The sequence below is a fragment of the Gymnoscopelus braueri genome (assembly GCF_963280865.1).
Source record: "Gymnoscopelus braueri genome assembly, chromosome: 13".
NCBI classification, from domain to species: Eukaryota; Metazoa; Chordata; class Actinopteri; order Myctophiformes; family Myctophidae; genus Gymnoscopelus; species Gymnoscopelus braueri.
In genome coordinates this window covers 29,164,094-29,186,418 of record NC_137615.1, presented here as the reverse complement: position 1 = coordinate 29,186,418, position 22,325 = coordinate 29,164,094, and the positions used below count along the sequence as shown (strand labels likewise).

Sequence of the window (22,325 nt, the reverse complement as noted above, 5' to 3'; positions counted from 1 at the left end):
TATGGGATATGACCTGTCGTTGGAATACTGACAGTATGAGGACATGGACAAAAGGAATTTGTTGCAATCTCTTTCAGCATTGTAGTTCAAGCTAAATGTCAGCATAGAACAATTTGTGTTTTTATTAGTTTATTTATGTTTTAGTCTTTCATTCAGGGAAAGCTTATGAAGAATAGTGGTAAATGTGATCACAGCATGTCATCTCGCAAATAGTATTTCTGAAGTATTATTGATATTGTTTGGGTAATGCAATTACTGTAACCTCATGTCTCCCCATCTCACTGTAATATGGCTGACATAGCGTGTGAGATTACAGTACAGTAGTGGTGATGCTAGTACTGTACCCATTGTCCGTATGCTGCAAAGTCTACTATGATATTTCTCTTATTTTTTTGTTGAACATGTTCTGGCATGAGCGACTTTGTTGAATCTGCAATAATTGCAAATAGCAATTGCGAAGAATTCTCCATTGGTAGAATATAATGTACCATGAAGCTGACATTTCTGTCTATTTACTATGATATGACATGCTTCAGGTAATGTTTCTGTCACATCTCATTAAGTCTCAGTCCGAGGTCTTTAAAGGGAGGTCAAACTCTTGATATCAGGTCATTGCCAAACAGTCAGTATTCATTACATCACATTATGTCACAAACATGCTCTTACCTACAATGATATCCATTTTAATAATAATAATAATATTACCATTTGATTTATCATGCACTTTCCACTTGAAACAAATCTGTTAAAACATTAGCATTAAACACTACAAAGCCCAACTATGCACGACTATAAAAAGACACATTAATTAAGGCATAGTCCCTACGAGGTCAAACCAGAGAGAATGCTTTGCTAAACAGGAAGATTTGTTGTCCTTTTTCTTAAAACATCACCAGTCTGTGGTCATGGTGCTCTCAGGCGGTCAGGGAGAGTAGTGTTCCACAGACGAGGATTCTCGCTAGCCGATTCCCGCTAGCTATTTCCCAAAATTCTAACATGACATAGAGAGAAAAATGTGACCAAAAAAAGTCTCATACTGTATTTAAATGTGAAGCTACAACGTACAGTAATTGATATTGCAGAGGGACAAAAATGTTCAGGGGGTGTATCTGCAGATATTGTTGTTGCTGCTTTTACTACTACTACTACTACTACTACTACTACTACTACTACTACTACTACTACTACTTCTACTACTACTACTACTACTATGATGATGATGATGATGATGATGATGATGATTATGATTATGATTATGATTATGATTATTATTCCAAGTAGTAGTAGTAGTAGTAGTGGTGGTGGTGGTGGCAGGGTTGCCAGATCTGCTAATTATTTCCCCGCACGATTTTATTTGAAAATAGCCGATCTACAAGCTCACAACGCGTTGCATCGCGACGCGTTGTGAGCTTGTAGATCTGCTATTTTCAAATAGCTGATGTATATGTTAAAGGGCTGATTTTGGGCTGGTTTTCCTAGACCTGGTCGCTTGTTTCTCTCATAGAATCTGGCAACACTGGGTGGTGGTACAGTAGTAAGAATTTAGGCCCAGGATTCTAAAAATCCTGGACTGAGGCTCAATGAAGCTGTGTTCATTTGGTATGGCAGTTGTAGCATTTCAAATAGTTCTCAGTTATTTTGGAATTTTGGTACATGTATGTTTGAGTGTTGGTTTGGTGGGGCAGTCAGGGCCTTTGGTTGCCTCCCGTGTTTAATTAAAATCAGCCCGTTCATTCTCAAGTTACCTGGCTTGAAAACAAACATACACACATACAGACAGAACCCTGCCACGCATTGCTGTGGTTTCACTTACAAGATTAACTCAATATTAGATGAGTCAGAACCATGAGTCACAACCATAGTGCTCAGACATTGTTCCTTAGAAGATATATGGGGGTACAGTACACAGTAAAATCCTCATCGTCATTTATTTAGCCAATAACGTCAATATTGAATACACAATACACAGACATAAAATACATCCCATGTTGTTTGTAGGCTGCATAAGGGTCCATTTGGTTACATTTGTTTACACTCGGAGTTACAAATGGATAAATTAACACCGATGATTTTACTGTGTGTGTGTAGTTTCATCCAATCCGTCATTCTGCATTAGATCACAGCAGATTAGTCATAGCTTGTTCACTGGTTTCACCTGCGGCTGTTTCACTGAAACAATCATGGGACATGTACCACTTCTACAACCGTGTTTAATTATACGACTACATCATTAATTAACTACATCAGAGGTTCCCAAACTTTTTGAGGAAGTTGATTAACACGCTGCAGTTCTCATTAATGGCCTAGAGGGTGACGCTATTTCCCCCCTGCTGGATGCAGAAGCATTACCACGTCATTGATTACAATGGGGATTTGACCAGACTTTACCCTTTGATTTTATTACCTTAGTAATCATAACTGGCTCTACTGAGGGAAGACCCGTGCTTCGCTGTGCTTCGCTACCCTTCCAGCCTTCACATTGGCCTGTTATAATGCCAACAGGAGGCCGATTTTTGCTAAAAATGAATTATTATTACTCCTACAGATTTTGTCCAAACCTCATGCAAATCGGTACACATTATCTCTATGGTCATTTGATCAAGACGTATCTGTCCCATTTTTCATATTCCATCCTGATAGGTTCAGAGATTGGCTTCCAAAGTTTGCAGGACTTTGATTTGATTAGATTTTTTAATTCATGACATTATTTTCACATTATGTTTTATACGTTTTGAAATATGTAACATAACAGAAGTCACTGGCCATGGGACTCGGGTTGGGCTTAAACCTTGCCCATATTTGCAGTCATACGTCATAGACCATGTGGATCCAGAGATCCACATGATTAGATTTTTATTATGATCTATTGGCTATTATTACTGCTGAAATGTAACATTGGTCCAAGCAAAAATCCACAATCTGTACTTTAGGCCACCAGGCACAGAAGATGCTATGGCTCTCATTATCCATAATGATTAACAGTAATCCTTGACTGAGAAATGATACATGTCATCTCATTATCAGATCACCGATTTATGTCTGGCGTCTGTCTGACTCTGCATTGACTTGCCCTATGGAACAAAGCTGTTATTCCAATTGTACATCTTTCACCATGGCCTCACACTCTGAGTCTCTCACTCTGGCTCTCTGGCTGTCTGGCACACAATCTTATTCATTCTAGCTCCCTCTGACACCACGTTCACCCTCCTTTTTTTGGGGGGGACAAAACAACATGGGGTCAGTTTCACGGACATGACCTAAGCTAGGTGTGACACAAGAACAATCTCCCCATTCCTATACCGAGGCCCAGCTTAACCACTTAAACCCGAAACACTGCTTCAAATGACGAAGAGCGAAAGTATTTGACACAATGTTGAACGTTTTGCACATTTCTGCCTATAATGACATTCCCATAATAGGGATGCCAGGTTGAAGGTGGTTCATCTGTATCCACGCCACGTGGCACGCAACAATGTCGCACCTCTGCTGGTACCGCTGGCCATTTCCCAGCTAATTCCTTATCAGCTCATTACACGCCCCCCCCCCCCCACCCCCTCCTCCATCTCTTATCTCCTCAGGCCAGAATCCAAAATAATTCTGTGTCCGATTTTCTTTCCCCTCTCCAAACCTCCTCTGCCTCGTCCAAGTGTCGCTATCTGTTCAGTCACTAAGCTTATAGTACAAATCATTGGTGTCGGGTGGAAACCTTGTATGTCCAGAACTGCTCCTCATTTATTGTTATTTTAAAACTATTTAAACAAAATTGTGAAAATAGCCAATCTACAAGTAGATCGGCCATTTTCACTACTTTTATGTGACACTAGTGTGATGAAGGAGGGCATTCATTTACCAAAAGAACATGAAAAAGTTGGAGATAAGAGGTTTCTGCCCCCGACTGTGACAAAATATAACCTGGACCATATTTTGACAGCTTGTCATCCTCACATATCGACATCCATGTCAGGTCAAGGGCGCCAGACTGTGAGCTCTGGGATCCAGCACCGCACACGTCATTCCTTGTTCTTGCTTTTTGCACTGCATGCACCTACCAAGTGCACCACCGTCTATATGTACACTACAGTATCTAATATGTACACTACCCATAGAATGAGCCATGAAATATTATTGCCATATTTCTACCTGGTCTGTGCTAACAGACGATACAGTACATGACCCGTCTCATCACAGCATATAAGCGTCCAATGCTGTTCACACATGTACTACTACTACTGCTCATACCTGGTACTGCATCTACCCTATATACTCCTTATATTACTAGTTAATACGGCAGCAGTGGCTCAGCAGGTAGATCGGCCGCTTAGTTCGATCCCGGGCTCCCCCAGAGTCAGTGTCGAAGTGTCCTTGAGCAAGACGCTGAACCCCTAATTGCCGATGAGGAGGTTGGTGCCTTGCATGGTTTCCTCCGCCATCGGTGTATGAATGTGTGCATGAATGGGTGAATGTAATGCACAAACGCACAATCATTGTAAAGCGCCTTGGATATGACTTATATTCTCTTTGTTTTTATACCATAGTCTTAAATCTTTCTCTTATCTACTGTATTTACATACACAGTAAAATCCTTAGTGCTGATTCATCCATTTGTAACTCAGAGAGTGTACAAATGTAACCAAATGGACCCTTACGGAATTTCTCCTGTGGTTAATTCCTCATTATGTGGCCATTGTGATTCTCTGCATGGCCTTACAGTAAATAACCCATGTGGTTTTGGAGACAAATCTGTATGCCTGTAATGCACAACCGTAATGCCTGTTATTGGTTCCACAAATATCCTCTCTCTCTCTCTCTCTCTCTCTCTCTCTCTCTCTCTCTCTCTCTCTCTCTCTCTCTCTCTCTCTCTCTCTCTCTCTCTCTACTCTCTCTCTCTCTCTCTCATATTTCTTCATCATAACCATTTTGCTCTTTCATAAAGCTGGCGTAGAAAAACGGGTCCTTCATGCGCTGTCACACACACTCACGTGCACACTCAGGAGTCTAGATCAATGAAACAGATAAGGGAGCGTATGAGAGTGATGATAATTTGTGTGTGCGTGTGCGTGTGCGTGTGCGTGCGTGTGTGTGTGTGTGTGTGTGTGTCTGTCGTAACCACATACAGGTTTGGTGTACATGCGGGTGTCTATCTGTCTAGCTAACAAAGGCCACAACAAAAACACTCAAGCATGATTGGTATTCCTTCCTGCATTTCATCTCACCCTCCTTCGTTCAGATCACGTGCACTCTCCTCCGCGTCAGCGCGTCTGACAGCAAAGATGTTCTAAAGTGCAATGTGGTCTGCTTAAAATAGACACTTTGAGACACTTAAAGACACTTAAATAACTGACTTTGCTTTGTTTTGATTTCCACGAGTCAACAAAGATCAGAGGAGACCGGATATGTCTAGGGAAAGTATTACTTAGTAATCTCTAAGAAAGAAACAGGGTCAAAACTAAACGATGAAAAGCAGTTCACGTTGCCACACTTTCAGTGAAACAAATTGTAACAGGACGCGGTAGTAGCAGGAGAGAGACAACATCAGGTTTATTGGATTACCAAGCCGTTTATTTTGCAGTGCGTTACAGAATCATCCAGTCATACTTTTTGCCATGCCATGGAATAAACTGAAACAGTAGAAACTGTACCGCTACACAGAAGCAAACTGCTACCTGTGAGAGCAGTAATGAGCTGTCTGAAGAGAATGTGTGGGGATGGCTGATTTAACAGGTATGTAGTCACACCCAGCTCCAAGTCAAGCCAATTAGACACCAAGCAGGCCAGGTGTAGCTGCTTAAATCAGCCATCGCCCACCCGTAGTCGTTTTTGGTGTTTTTTTCATACAGTAGATAGAGGAAAAAATTTCACTGCTGGGCTGTGGTCTGTCTGTTTGTTTCGGGGACAAATCAACAAGGGGTTCTAAGGGTCAGTGGATCTGTCCGTCAGCATGTTTTCTTGGTTCAGATGTGTCTGTCCTTTGTCTTCTGTCAGTGTGTCAAGCTGTCTGTGATCCTAATACATTGACTAACCGTAGGACTGCAGTACCCAGTGAAATGATATTTAGGTCTTCAACTAAAAGCAGCCAAATGATCATTCAACTGACTCTGTGCATTATTGTAGTTCCCTTTTCCAGAAGGTGGCATATCCATTTCCTGTTCCGTGTCAGTTTCCCATTGGTTCGTTTGATTGGTTCAGCAACAGATTCAAACCGGAAACTTCCAGCTCGAATCTGACCAGGAAACGGGTCTGACACCTTCTGGAAAAGAGAACTACAGCCTTTATTAAACCAACATGTTTGGACCACAAGCGGCCTTCATCAGGGCTGATGCACAGAGCCTATTATTGATCTTCTGCTATCAATGTGATCATCATCCACTGAGCACCGATCACAACCGATCTCTCTCTCTCTCTCTCTCTCTCTCTCTCTCTCTCTCTCTCTCTCTCTCTCTCTCTCTCTCTCTCTTTCTCTCTCTCTCTCTCTCTCTCTCTCTCTCTCTCTCTCTCTTTGCCTTGATATAGATGATATGTTGAATTGTTCATGAGTATTTATGCTAGCGTTTATTTGTTGTGCCTCTAACATAATACATCAATGCAGTCTCTCTCAGTCTCAGCAGGACTGGCCTGGTTAAATAAACGGTGCCTACACATGGAAAATTATAATGTTGAGCAAACTAGTAAACACTTTCCACTACGCTGTGCAGTACATGGACCCATTTAACCTGCCACACACAATGACAAAAGGGTACATTTTTATACTCTGAGAAATTAGCACTCAGGATTTGACTGCGCGGTTGCCTAGGCTATGTAGGGGAAAGTATTTTTCAGGGCAGCAGCAAGAATTGCTGAGAGATCATTGTATTCTAGGGCAGTCCAATTAACATTTACGAAGATGAACGACTCGCTCTAGAAAAAAACCTAAACCAGACACTCCAGGGAATCAAAATTCTAATATCATCACAGGTCTTATGTTTGGACTATTATGTCCAGCAAAGCTAAAGGCCAGTAGGTGCATGAGTAGAGAAAATGAGAAATCATCTCCGTTCAACACTTCAGAGGTTATTTCATGTTTTGCTGATGCAAAGGGAGGTACCATTCACGGCTGTAATGTTAACATGTAGGAACTTAACTTAATGTAATAACAGGACACAGTAAAAGTACAGTATATGAATTACACAAATATACAGGTAGACAACATGTCAGGTTTTAGCAAGTTAAGAAGAGAGAGAGGGGACTATAATATCGGGTATCATAATATAAATATTTTATTAACTATTGTTTTCTTTTTCTTTCCCCCTCTATTTCATTTCCATGTCTATCCGCCCCCCTCCCTCCTCTGTCTTTACTCACCCTTCCATCCTCCTTTCTTTTTTCTTGTCTTCTTTCTACACTCCTCTCTCCATCACATTTTCTCTCTTTTCCGTCTGTATCTCTCTCCAACCCTCTCTGTCAATCCATCCTCTTCCTCCGGTCTTTTTTAACCCATTGAGACCCGGAACGCATCTGTGTAATTTTTTTTATTTGAGTTGAAAAGCATTATTTTACACTTTGGCTATTCAAAAATAGCAGATCTACAAGCTCATAGCGCGGCACCGAGTGCCGCGCTATGAGCTTGTAGATCTGCTATTTTTGAAAAATTGTGAAAATGTGTGCACATTTTTTATATATATATTATTTTTAAACATTTTTAACTGAACATTTCTCCCATTATCTCTCTCCCCTCTCTCTCTCTCTGCCCCTTCTACACTTCTATCTTGCTCCCTCCCTCCATCTGCCCCCCTCCAGCGCCCCCACCATGCCCACGCTCTGTTCGACTACACCCCCCACCACCCCTCCCAGCTCCGCTTCCTCCGCGGTGACGTCATCGACCTCCTGGACTGCTCCGACTCGCAGCGCTGGATGGGGCGTTGCCACGGACGCATGGGCTACTTCCCCCCGGAGTACGTCCAGCCCATCTACCACTGACCTCTCCATCCAAACGTATAAGCCGCCTCCCCCTATATCGGCCAGCGAGCTGTCCGTCACAGACTGACCCCGCCTTCCTCAAAGCTATATCCATGCCCCCCCCCCCCCCGCTATTCACCGGACCTCAGATGACGACAAGGGCTCGTTGGACCAATGGATTGACCCCTATGCACTTTTATAGACCTGACCCCTCTCACTAAGCCTGTCAATCGCAAACCTCAACCAATCATCTGCTATAGCGGCTCATCAACCACTCCCAGTTGGACGCGAACCACTGACTGTTCTTCAAAGCTGTGGATGACGACGGTTCGGAGAAACCCTGGACCCATGCACACAGTGGAGAACACACACACACACACGCACGCACTCACACACACACACACACACACACACACACACACACACACACACACACACACGCACACACACACACACGCACGCACGCACGCACGCACGCACGCACACACACGCACACGCACACGCACACACACACAGAGTGGATTGAACAGAGTAATGCTCTGGGGGCGGGGTGTATGGTGTAACTGGGTTGTCTCCATGGCTGCAGTGTAGTGTGTTCAGTCCCAGAGGCAGACCCAACGGAACACAGTGGACCAGATGAGAACAGAGACGCTTTGTGTGGAGGATATGGGACACTGACACAACAGATTCCTCTATAGCGGAGCTGTGTGTGTGTGTGTGTGTGAGCGTGTGTGCATGCGTGCGTGCATGCGTGTGTGCGTGCGTGCATGCATGCACATGTGTGTGTTGCAGTGATACCCACAAGATAGGCGCATAAATAGTGAATATGCCCAAAGACCATTGGTGTGTGTGTTGTGTGCATGTGTGAATTTGAGTGACCGAGAGTCACTCAGTGTAACACTTTGGGATAGAGAACCCAGTGAGCAGAGAGAGAAACACTGCCCTGATACCTTGTTTTGAGATACACTTTGAATATGAAATGCTTAAATTGGTTACTTGTTTATTTCAAACTCCTCATTTATTTGTTTGTATGTACAGTATGTAAGTATTTATTCTTATTAATGTGAAATCATAATATACAAGCATTATGACGGTTGAATAGAACAGTTTTAACAGTTTAACTACAGTATGTTATGACTCCCTCATTTCATGTGACTAGCAGTAAGCACTTGGATCTGTCTTCCGTGTACTGTAAGTAGAAATGATTTAAATAAAGTTATACATTTCACTCTTCAAACCTTTTTGAACTGTTTGTACTGTTAGCCATCTCAAATGTCATGGCAGGTTCCTTATTTTTGGAATATGTATGCACTATGCAGGTGTCACCTGAATGCAGGTTTCATCTTTAACTTCAGTTTATTTGTCAGTTGTCACATCACAAGTTCACAGGTGTAAAGGAGAGAGTGACATAATCTTTTTTTGTACCAGCTACCCAGGAGTTGCAGTTACATAAATATCAAACAAAACAATACCAAATATAATCATAAAGTATGTATTCAGAAGCATAAAGACAGAGTGCCTCGTGCAGTTTATTGTGCAAGTAAAATACATCACATACTGTAGCAGCAGATATCAAATATGTATGAGAGATGTGTGGGAATTAAGTATATTCATACGTACATAAAGTGATAGTGGCAGACCATGTAATAATGGGAGCCTGTAAGACTGATTTGGCAACAGCCAGGGCTCAACGCCTGGTCAGCAGCCTGACGGCCTGGCTGTGAAAACTGTCCCTTAGTTTGTCCGTTCTGCGTCTGATGCTCATGTATCGCCCTTGCCTGACAGTAGCAGGCGTGTGTGTTTGCATCACGTGTCTTTCTATTGTGTGTACGAGTGTATGCATGCATGCACCCTCATTTGTTTTTCCCACAAATAATAAAGTGTCTCTCTGTGTGTGTGTGTGTGTGTGTGTGTGCGTGTGTGTGTGTGTGTGTGTGCGTGTGCGTGTGCGTGTGCGTGTGCGTGTGCGTGTGCGCGTGTGCGTGTGCGTGTGTGTGTGTGCGTGTGTTTGTGTGTGCGTGTGTGCGCGCGCGTGTGTGTGTGTAGGCCTACTGTAAGTAAGCGCTCTGGGCTATGTATGGAATGCTGTGCAGTGCTGACAACCTGTATCACACCAGGATGTCGTGTTTGAGCGGCTCAAACAGGAAACGAGGTCACATCCCACAATCCTCCTGTGCATCATGTCTCCTGTCTCTCCTTCCTCTTCCTTGTTGTGCCATGCATGTTCTTCTTCCCCCATCCTGACAGTCAGTCAATAACCAACTGTCCTCAGTAGGGGGGGGCGGAGAACTCAGAGAAGAGAGACGATGTGCAGTCAAAGGTGTCCCAAATATAGTAGCACCGTTTTTTTTTATTCATTCTTCAGTTCTGTTGTAAAGTGATGAGTCACTTGACAATTGGGAGGTGTCATGTGCAAATGTGTGTGTGTGTGTGTGTGTGTGTGTGTGTGTGTGTGTGTGTGTGTGTGTGTGTGTGTGTGTGTGTGTGTGTGTGTGTGTGTGTGTGTGTGTGTGTGTGTGTGTGTGTGTGCGTGTGTGTGTATATTTTGGTGTTTGTGCGTTCGTTTTGAGACAATGAGGGAGACAATTGCGTTCGTGTGTGCATGCGTGTGCGCACGCACGTGTGTGTGTGTTTGTGTGTGTGTGTGTGTTAAATTGACAGACTGCCCAACATATTCCACGCAAATGTTTCTTCGGTGAAACAGAAGGACTGTGGGAACACTTAAACACTGCCGCTACACAACAATACAAAAATAACTTCAGAGAGGGACAAAGAATGAGAAATGGAGAGAGAGAGAAAAAGAGACAGAGGAGACTAAACTGAAAGCAGGGGGTTTGGGCAGAGGGTCGAAACAGAGATAAGCGTGAAACAGAAAGAGAATAAGAAATCGTGGAGTGTGAAGAGAATAATGAGTATGAAAGAAAAAAATTAGATGCAATGAAAAGAAAACAGTAAGCCAGAAATAGAAAATCAGAGAGACAGGACAAGTAGAAATACACAAAGGAAGAAAGGCATGTCATCTGTGAAATACAGAGTGGCAGCTAAAGAGAAAAGACAACACGATGAGAGGAACAGGTGTGTGTGTGTGCGCACGCACATGCACATGCGTGAGAGTGTGCTGTCTATGTGTGTGCGCATCAGACATCAGACATAGGCTCTGAGGAGCAAACACAATAAAACAGTTGAACCAGTTTGTCTGAGAAATTGCCTCTGGGTCTCAAGGTTCCTGATGGAACCTGGTCCATTGAAGGGATGGGCCTGCAGAGAATACATGCATCCAGACAGTTAAACAATCACAAAGCAAAACAGCTAGACAAACCCACCAGTCACGCAAACAGTAAGAAATATCAGACAGCTTCACTATTGGCAACAACAACGAGAAGTTGCCAAATCAATTGGGAAATCTGCTAAGTTAGACAGGCTTCCATTTCATCTGTTATAATCAGCCAGATAGCTAATCAATTAATCAATTAGGCCAGACAGGTAGGTTACAGCTCATCAATCAGGAAGTAAATCAATAGGTTTAGACGGACTGGTATCTATAGTAGCATCAATCAGTCAGGCAGGCAAGCGTCATACAGAGCCGGTATATCAATCTGTCAATAAGACCGTTAACCAGTCAGGCAGCAAGGGGGTTGGGCAGAGCTGGCTGCCACTCATTCCTAACTAAAGTCCCAGGCTCAGTCAGCCTGCCCGCCAGTCAGTTAGCCATCCAACCTGTCAGTGACTCAGTCAGCAGTTGTTGTGAAATCTCACGTCTCATATAAGACAGACAAGGCATGCCTCTGGCCCCAGCAGTGGTGGAAAGTAACTAAGTACATTTACCTAAGTACAATTTTGAGGTATTTGTACTTTGTTGGAGTATTGCCAATTTTCAATACTTTTATACTTCTACTCCACTACATCTCAGAGGCAAATATTGTACTTTTACTCCACTATAATTATTTGAAAACTTTAGTTATTATTAGTTACTTTTTTGTTTTTGATTATCATTACAAAACACACATTAACCACTTCAACCCTATACATTTCGGCCATTTGAAAATAGCCGATTTACAAGCTCACAATGCGTGGCATCGCGGCGCATTGTGAGCTTGTAGATCTGCTATTTTCAAAGGATTTTTATACATTTGAAAACTTGCATAATGCATAATGAGTACATTCTACTTTTGTGCTTTAAGTATATTTTTTTTACTTTTACTCAAGTACATTTTGAATTCCGGACTTTTACTTGTAACGGAGTACTTCTACATTGCAGTATTGATACTTTTACTTAAGTAAAACATTTGAGTACTTTTCCCACCACTGGGCCCCAGTCAATTCCACACAATAAGGTAAACATCTAGAACACAAAACGAGGATCAGTGAATACGGCATCTCACGATGATGTTATTTTAACAAACATCAATAATAATAGTAGCTATGCATGAAATCTATTTAACTCTGGACGTCTCTCAGAGAAGCAGATAGCAAAGTAATTACCCCTCATTCATGATTAAGTGGGTCAGAACAGTGAGCCGTTATAAGTAACAATGAGAACTCTGCAGATTCCAACGGTCCCACAGCTCATTTTGGGTCCATGCCAAATGTTAAATAAACATCAGCACAGATTAGGGGTCACTTATTACCGTCACTATCACACTCAGCTTGGAAAAGAACATCCTGTGAGGTGTTTATGTTTTTTTGTTCATTAATCTCTGCCGTAAGTGTTTTTTCTGAAATGCAATACTTATATACATTGTTGTGTTGAGCAGGGTGCGGCAGGCCAGGGTGCTTCTCCTGGCATAACTAAAGGAGACATGACCGTACATGAACAGACACACCGGATGGTAAAATAATCTGCTGATGGTTTTGGTATGAAGACACTCACTCTTTTCTGTGTCTCCTAACTCTGTGTGTGCCTTTTTAAATCCATCGTCTGTCTCCTTTTTCTCTGTCAGTCTGTCTTTAAAAGAGCCTATTTATTTCCATATCTCCTTCTGTCCCTCCCCTCCCTACCTCTCTTCTCTCTCTCTCTCTCTTTCTCTCTCTTTCTCTCTCTCTCTCTCACGCACGCACGCACGCACGCACGCACGCACGCACGCACGCACGCACGCACGCACGCACGCACGCACGCACGCACGCACGCACGCACGCACGCACGCACGCACGCACGCACGCACGCACGCACGCACGCACGCACGCACGCACGCACGCACGCACGCACACTCACACACACACACACACACACACACACACACACACACACACACACACACACACACACAGGCTCTGCGGATTGGCACTCTAATGACTTTATGAGAGCAGTGAAAGCGTTTGGTATTTGGCAGCATTCTCAACCCCTCTGAGATGACCCAAGGCGAGCCTCTCCCTATCACACAGGCTCGCTTCAGAGAGCCCTACACGTCACGTGTTGGAGGTGTACTAATCGTTAACATATCAGGTCACACCTGTCAGGCGGCGCCTATACTCTCACTGCGCTGCCGGGAGCAGGGAGGATGACAGCGGCGGACCCAGTCTGTTCACGGAATAATAATGGCCTAGAATTAACCCAAATATGGCGAGAAACAAAGGGATTATAATCAAAGACAGGGATTATTTGCAACACGTCGTACAATATCTGGGTCTATCTGACATCAAACCGCTAAACTACTGTCAGGAGTTTGGATGCGTCTGTGCAACTTTGTTTAACCGCGTCTGGAGAGGTGTAGTGATAGAACTTGAAGTATCTGACTGAACTAGTTTTATTTTATAGATTTTTGATCCGATTTTTTTCCTTCTCCGTTTTCTCCGGTGCACGACTAGTACACTCTTGGGATTGAACCATGGCTCTGTCACAAATCCAATGCCTGGACGACAACCACGTGAACCCGCGGACGCACGAGGCCAAACCCGACTTCTTCTACTGCGAGAACCAGCGGCTGGCGCTGGAGGCTCTCCTCCGGGAGGACCAGGACGGCCTGGAGGCGTTCGCCAAGTGCCTGAAGGCGCGCGGCCTGCGGGGCTTCCTCTCGGACGTGGAGCTGCGGTACCTCGTGGGAGCGGCGGAGCCGTACGACCCGGGGTCAGAGGTCTACGCTCTGGACCCGGAGGACGACGAGCCCCCGCTGTCCTCGCACTACTGGCCGGATCTGTCCGACACGTCCATCCCGGAGCTGGAGCTGGGATGGCCGGACTGCGCCGCCTACAGGGGGGTGACGCGCGCTACCGTGTACGCGCAGCCACCGCTGGAAGGGGCCGGGCACATCAAAGAGATTGTCAGGAAAGCAATTGCGCAGGCGCAAAAGGTAGGCTGTTCAAGTTATTATTTATTATGACCGGGCAAACGGTATGGTAACCAGTGGTGTAAAGTAACTAAGTACTCAAGTGCTGTACTTAGTTTTTGAGGTACTTTTACTTTACTGGAGTATTTTCCAACTTTCAATACTGTTACTTTTACTCCACTACATCTCACAGGCAAATATTGTAGGCTACTTTTACCCCACTACAATTATTTGAAAACTTTAGTTACTAGTTACTAAAGATTTTGATTATTATTACAAAACATACATTAACCACTTCAGCCCTATATACATTTTGGCCATTTGAAAATAGCCAATGCAACGCATTGTGAGCTTGTAGATCTTCTATTTTCAAAACATTTTTGTACATTTTATACTTTTGAAAATGTGGGAAATGGGATATTCTGCATAATGAGTACTTTCTACTTTTGGTACTTTAAGAAGGCCTACATTTTGATACCAATACTTTTGTACTTTTACTCAAGTATACATTTTGAATTCCAGAATTGTACTTGTAACAGAGTATTACTGTACTACATTGCAGTATTGATACTTCTTCTTAAGTAAAAAATAAGTAGGCCTACTTTTTCCACCACTGATGGTAACAATCTTGTGTCTCAAAGATGACTATTAGCCAGATAGCTAACTATGGTTATTAGCGTCCATAAACCCAGTCTGGCATAATTACTGGCTATGTTTGGCTATGTTCAAGATTGCATTTTGATTACAATGGTAGTACTAGTTAGCCTGGTAAATCCCCCCTCCGGAAATCTCATTTTAATTTGGTTCCTGAAATCAAATGCAAATCAGATTTCCGGAAGGGGGGGTTTTACCAGGCTAAGTACTAGTACTAGGACTGATCTTTCTATTTAGTCCGTGAGCCAGGGGGTCATCATTACCATCTGGGGGGAATAATTCTCATAGTGATTTTTGGGTAGGTATACACCCCTAGAGCTAGGAAAAATGTGATAGCCTTGCATCGGTGGTAGCTATCTGTGTGTTATCACTCCTTTTATAACCACAAGCCAAAACACAGTTTTCAAAATCCGAATGAAGCATTCTACTTCAAACTGATGGTTCTCTCTTATTATTGACCCTCTCTCTCTGAAAAATGGTTGGGATAAAGCTCAGACTATATATTGTCCAGAAAGGTTGTTAAAATTTGCATATCTAGAATATTTTTCTATTACAGGCAGTGACAACATAGTGACTATATGTGACATAAGATGTACTTTGGTTTTAATGAAAGATGGAACACAAAGGGTTCCTTTGTAAATTACCTATAGATTTAAAACCATGTTAGATTCTAAGGAAATGTATTATGAAATTCAATAAACAGAATATAGTGCAATGGGTAAGAAAATATCCAAAATGGCCACTAAACACACGCCTGGCAATTTTTTACTTTTAATCCGCTTGTCTTAGAATACCTCTGTTTAATACCTCTTTTTTAGGGTTTTCATATGTAGAATCCATTCCTGATGTTATTTTTTTAATATCAGGTCAATCATGTCAAAGGTCAGGTCAAGGTTAAAATTGACCTCTGGGAGAACAACAAATGGAAACAACTTGATGAACATTCATGGTTCACTATTCATGATTTTGTTTTGTGAAAAGTGTCATTAACATGTCACAAGAACTGGTATTCATAATAACATGAATGTAAAATGATATAATCTAATGTCAAATATGTATCTTTTGCAACTACATCTGTATTCTCCAACCCACATCCTGTTCTACCTCATCCTTACAAGTATCCTCCTTATTAACATCACTCCTCATCTGTAGCTTGAACATATCATCAGTAACCATCTTCACCAGAGCAGTTACAGTACATCAGTGATGTACTTCTCACTCTCTGTGCCCTAAATTGATATTGCACCATGTCACATAGCTCTGACGGTGGGGTCACCCTTAGCAATGACAGGAACAAGAATATCCTAGATCTCCTATCCAAATTTTGTGACATCAAACGACTTGTCAGGTGGGGCTTGGTGGTCTGCCACTTTCCACAACATCACTTGTAAATAAATGAGCCCACATGTGGTGCAACAGGTTGGTCGGTGTTGGAGGAAGGGCCATTGACTTGTGGCACCCACCTCACCCAGCACATCAGGGTAGCCTGGGAAGTTCCCTGCCAGCAAAGTGTAGTGTGCTCTGATCTTGCCTTTGTCATACATATAAGACTGTCCCATCCCAATGCTCCATCTATACTTTACACTGTAGGTCCACCTGATACACCCCAATACACAGCATACAACAGGACAAGAACATCAGTGTAATCACTGAGCATGTGTATCACACCCTTTCCAGAGATGGCTGCATCAGGGATATAGGAACTCATGGTGATGTCTGCCTCATCATGACTAAATGCAGTATCTATCGTCAGCACTGAAGGTGTACAACATGCTCAACGGCTTCTGCTTAATGTTCTTACTCTTCATGATGACATCTCATGTGGGTAAAGGACATTACTATTCACAACAGCATGGGGGCAAATTAGCCAAGGATGGGATTGAAGAGATGATCTTTCTGTGTGTGAGGAATCCTACACCCCAATATTTTATGACCAAGACACACCAGTGCTTCAACTCTCCCTCTGTTTCTGCACATTTTGGGGAAGGCTTCAGTCCACTCCACTCACATGCATCATGACAGCATCTTTCCTGATCGTTATGGCAGTCTGCTCCCCAGACTGGTCAGCAGAGACAGTGATCCAGAATCCATCATGGTGCCGACAGACAAGGTCTAGCTTAGCCTCTATGCTATGGCATGGAGCACATGCATCTTCAGCAGGCACTGGGTTAGATATCAAGCACACTGCACATGGCCAGCATGGAAGAAGTGCTTCAGTCATGTGCTTCATGTGTCTCCCTGCGCATTCAAATTGGTGGATGTGAAGTGTAGGAAGAAGTTGTCTACCCACTGTCAGCCAGTAGGATGGAGATGTGCAGTGTCCAGGTAGGCTACTGCTGTATCTGTTCAAATGTCTTTGGCCAAGTTGATAGAAACCACTTCAGAGTGCTGCTGATACACTCAGGACTGACCACTGAACTTGCCTGTCATGTTCTGCAACCACATGCATTTCCACTTCCAGTGCTGAACCTTGCATCAGTTTTGCAATGCAGCTGAAGAATGACTGTATAACATGCATCCCACCGGGATGCACAATTACATTATAGAGCTTATATACCTGCAAGGTGTCAACAAACGGCTCCATGTCAATTGTGAGGTGAATAGGGCCTGCTGTACATGTCAACCAGTGACCATATCTGCTGCCTGCTTGGACACCTGGTTGGACGATAAGGTGCGAGAGAGACCTTGACCTGACCTTTAGCACATAGGCCAAAGACTGACCAGCAAGTCAAAATATAACATTAGAAATAGATTCTACACCTATGAATGCCCCCCCCCCCCAGGTCCCCATATGAATCACGTTCACAAAGTTCACAGATTCCCTCACACAACTGCAATATTTTGTTGTTTTTAACATAATTTAGTACAATGGAACATCACCATGGGATGGACACCATCTTTGATTTGGCAATAAAAAATTAACTGATGGTAATTTCACTGATTCAGCCATATTTCTTGAACCCTAAGACCTAGTTTTAGACACCAAAACCACCTTTCTAGGTTGAACAGTATCATAAAGCCATTTAAGCTCCTGGCAGTCATATTGGACGCCATCTTGAAAATGATGGCTTTACGAGAAATATAATTTCCTAGATTTTTTTGTATGTTCTTAAGCATGCCTAGACGTACCAGAACCAATTGAAAAACCTTTTGTATATTTTTTTGGGGGGGGGTTAATAGTATGTTTTCATATATTGACCCATGTAATTTTCGCCTAGTGTTATAACATAAAATGCATGATAGCACCCATAAAGCTACCATTGGTGCAAGGCTATCACATATTTTCTAACTCTAGACATGCATACCTTGACAAAAATCACTATGAGCATTATTCCCCTCAGATGGTAATGACCAACCCCCCTGGCTCACGGACTAATTGGGTCAGGTGGTTCCAATTTGACTGAATTGGAACAATGTTTACTTTCAACATCAAGGGCTTATCAGGCTGCAGGAGAGTGTCAATATGATGATCACGTGACATGATTTTACAGATAATTCTGAAATTAGGGTTGTGTGTGTGTGTGTGTGTGTGTGTGTGTGTGTGTGTGTGTGTGTGTGTGTGTGTGTGTGTGTGTGTGTGTGTGTGTGTGTGTGTGTGTGTGTGAGACGCCTTCTACTTTGACACCCTGCCTGGGTACATATTATTGGAAAGAAGCAAAGAACTGTGAAGCGCAAATATCTACAGTATATTGCATTACTACATTCATTGTAATGCAATGTAGCTACAAGCTACCATACAGGTGGTAAACCGACAAAATAACTACCCCTGTTCCTAATAGTGAGTTTCAGTGGTCTATACCTAGCCTGGTATCCAGCCTGCTTCGCTACGTTCGGCGGATTTTTTTTTCTCTCTTCGATAAGCGAAGAGAGAAAAAAAAATCCGCCGAACGTAGCGAAGCAGGCTGGATACCAGGCTAGTCTATACCCACAATGGTCCCTTTTGTACACCTGTCTCAGTTGACTCAAGAGCTAAAGATCCTCCTTTAGTCTTTCCCCTCCTCCTCATCAAGTGGGTTTAAGAGGTGAATTTAGCTTACCTCTTCGTCACAGCCTGAACTCAAGGTGGGCGTAATTAGGCAAGCCAGTACTCATCATTTGCCTGTACAAGTCCAGGATGCTGTGCAGATCTAGTTTGGGGCTTATTGCAGTGCTAATATGCAAAGCTCCTGCCTTCCTCTTTTTTAACACCCTCAACTTGTTCTTGGTTCCTGGGGCCAAGTTGGGACTCTTGTTTTAGGACCGTCTCAACATCACATACATTTTAATCAGGGAACACCAGTTAATTCCATAGAAAACTAGGACACAAAAGTAGTTACACAGTAAAAAGCCTCTGTGTAACCAAAGAGACCCTTATGCATCCATTGTGTTGCATTTTGTACACTCTCAAAGTAAAATGAACGCCTGGCACCGTCTTTGCCTCTATTGATCTACATTTCTGTGGAAGAACATTAAAGCTAATGTAATCCAAGTTATTGTATTCCAAACAGGAGAAACTGTCCGCATACTGAGATGTTTCACTGGTTGTAACAAACTATGCTTTAACCACCACTTAATCACAAGAACACATGGTAGCTACTGGTTACAAGGGAATATGTGATGAAAGCTTTTTCAGTTATTATAAGAGTTCCCCATTATATGATGAACTCATGTTTGCTACGTAGTAGTTGTTGTAGTTTTTCACCTATTTGAGATAATGAGCAGAGGCATGTTGTTTCTATATTAGTACTAGGATCTGTGTCAGTCTCAGAGTACACAATGCTAAGATAATGAGGAGGGAAGCACGAGACAAAGTGCAAACTGATTACGTTTACTATCAGGGCTAGAACAGAATTTCACACAGGCTTTTCACACTGCGTTGTAGATATTCCACTAACATGGGAACAGACGTTGGTGTGTGTGTGTGTGTGTGTGTGTGTGTGTGTGTGTGTGTGTGTGTGTGTGTGTGTGTGTGTGTGTGTGTGTGTGTGTGCGTGCGTGCGTGCGTGCGTGCGTGCGTGCGTGCGTGCGTGCGTGCGTGCGTGCGTGCGTGCGTGCGTGCGTGCGTGCGTGTGTGTGTGTGTGTGTGTGTGTGCGCGCGTGTGTGTGCGCGCGTGCGTGCGTTAGTTTCATCTTTCGCCAACTTAATGACAAGTTAAATTTAAAGAGCAATGTTTTGAGTGGTATGTGCTGACTGACTGAATCCTCCCATGGGCCATTCTTCTCACAAGTTTTGACATGAATAAAGTGATTCACAACTTCTTAATTATTCACAACTTTAGTCATTTATTCCTGACAACTTGTCATATTTGTTTTAGCAGACCAAGCTAAATACATTAGTGTGACGTGTATTCCATGAAAATGGCCTCATCTCCAACTTGTTTTTTTGGAGCCAAGGAAGAACGATTAAAAGTCTTTGCTCAGCTTCAATCAGTTATGTTAAAAACCACAAACCAAACCAGAAATCTTGGTGTAGTCATGGACTCGGAATTTCCTCATTTCAACAGTCACATTAACATAATTACAAAGTCAACCTACTATCACCTTAAGAATATCAAGCAATCAATTTATATATCTCAGCAGGATTTGGAAAAGCTTGTCCATGCATTCATCTTCAGTAGACTTGACTACTGTAATGGTGTCTACAGATGGTCTCCCTAAAAAATCGATAAGACTGCTAGGTGCAGTTGATTCAACTCTTTTGTGTCATGTTATGTCATATCTTTTTTATTTATTTGCGATGTCTGGGTGTGCGATTGTTTATTTTACTCATTTGTTTTCTTTTTTTATTATGTTGAAATGCTTTTATGTTTTTGTTTTTTTTACCGGAAAACACTTTGTGACTGTGTCTGTGAATGGTGCTCTATAAATAAAATGCACTTACTTACTTAGGCTACTTACTTACTTACTTACTTTACACTGGCTGTGTCTGTCTCTATCTATTTTAAAAATACTACTACTTTTGTTTTATAAAGCATTGAATAGTTTAGGGACAAAATGTTGTGCTTTTTGGTGAACCACCTAGACTTCTCAGGTCATCTGGGACAGGTCTTATTTCTGAACCCAGGTCTACTTTATGAACCCCTATGAATCATAACTTAACCCTGAGAAGCAGCATTATTTTTCTTTTTTTGTACCACACACATTTGGAACAAATTCAACACACTAACATAAAACTGCAGCTCTACTACAACACACAGTTAAAAAAGAAGAAGAAGAAGCTAGAGACCTTTCTGTTTTCCGCTGGCGTTCCACAGGGGCTTTTTTATTATTTATTTTTATCATGTTCAAATGTCCTTTTATAATTGTTTCGCTTGCACTGAATGCTCTGTGTCTTGCAACAAAACAGTTTGAAGGCTAGTCAACAGACACCAATGCAACTCCTTGCAACTGCCATTGGGGATAATGGTTGCAAATAGTTGCATGTTGCAAGGAGTTGCAAGGAGTTGCATTGGTGTGTGGACTGACCTTTAATGTCTCTCAATGCGTAATGTTTTGTGTAAAGCACTTTGAATTGTCTTACAAAATACATTATGTGCCTTGCCTAGGCTTGTATGCTAATCTGAGGTGAAGTAAGGTAAGGTAAAGCCTTCTCGCACCCAAACTGTCAGACATGAGCGACAGAGCCAGTACGCGCCTATAGAATCACTCGCAAGAGCAAATGACACTGATCAAACATCACTTCACAATAATGCCATCTGGACAGATATATAGAACTTTCAGATGGGAAAAACTTTGGTTTAGCAGGAGTCTTTTCCCCCCACTTTGTCATTACAGCATAGACTGGGAACGCATCTGTGTGTCATTTTTAGATTTATTTGGCTATTCAAAAATAGCAGATATACATGTAGATCTGCTATTTTTGAAAAATCATGAAAAGTTGTGCAAATATTTGAATTTTTCCTCTCTTTTTTTTGGCGGACATTTGTAACTCAAACCTTTAATTGCTTCTGGGGGTTCCTGGAACTAAATATTTTACAAACGTTCGCTTTAAAAAATATATAATCCAAGATTTTGCCACAAATTTTCAAACATTTTAAAAAATAGCAGATCTACAAGCTCATAGCGCGGCACTCGGTGCCGCGCTATGAGCTTGTAGATCTGCTATGTTTTAATATAGCCAAAGAAATCTAAAAGTGACACACAGATGCGTTCCCGGTCTTAATGGGTTAAACAAACCCTCTGTGACATGTTGTGTGTTAGCATGTATGGATGTATTTGGGAGATTCTTTGCATTGTCTTTACAGTATTATGTTGTGGTGTATGCTACTGTTCCAGTGTTGTGTTTCAGTTGAACTGGCTGTGAAAACAAACTCTGGGGCATTAATACAGTCTAATCTAATCTAAGCTTTGATGTCCCCAAGGGGCAACGTTTGTTTATGTATCTGTGTGACTGAATATACACGCATGCCTCCATGTGCACGTGTGCAGTATATTCATCCCAGCGTGCACGTATAGCTACTCTACTATTGTCTGTGTTTACGCCTGTTGAACATGCGT

At 42.5% G+C, this 22,325-nt stretch overlaps 2 protein-coding genes across 2 annotated transcripts in view; both read left to right on the top strand.

Annotated features, from left to right (window-relative positions):
• The window catches only part of grapa (GRB2 related adaptor protein a), a 32,837-nt gene extending 23,644 nt beyond the window's left edge, over window positions 1-9,193 (top strand). Inside the window, exon 5 of the mRNA XM_080446884.1 lies at window positions 7,774-9,193. Within this exon, the coding sequence (XP_080303010.1) occupies window positions 7,774-7,953 (180 nt within the window). The 3' untranslated portion in view covers window positions 7,954-9,193. The remainder of the gene's footprint in view (window positions 1-7,773) is intronic.
• A 4,008-nt stretch (window positions 9,194-13,201) lies between these two features.
• LOC308099304 (uncharacterized protein) overlaps window positions 13,202-22,325 on the top strand; it is a 20,323-nt gene continuing 11,199 nt past the window's right edge. The window contains exon 1 of the mRNA XM_080448020.1: window positions 13,202-14,219. Within this exon, the coding sequence (XP_080304146.1) occupies window positions 13,758-14,219 (462 nt within the window). The 5' untranslated portion in view covers window positions 13,202-13,757. The remainder of the gene's footprint in view (window positions 14,220-22,325) is intronic.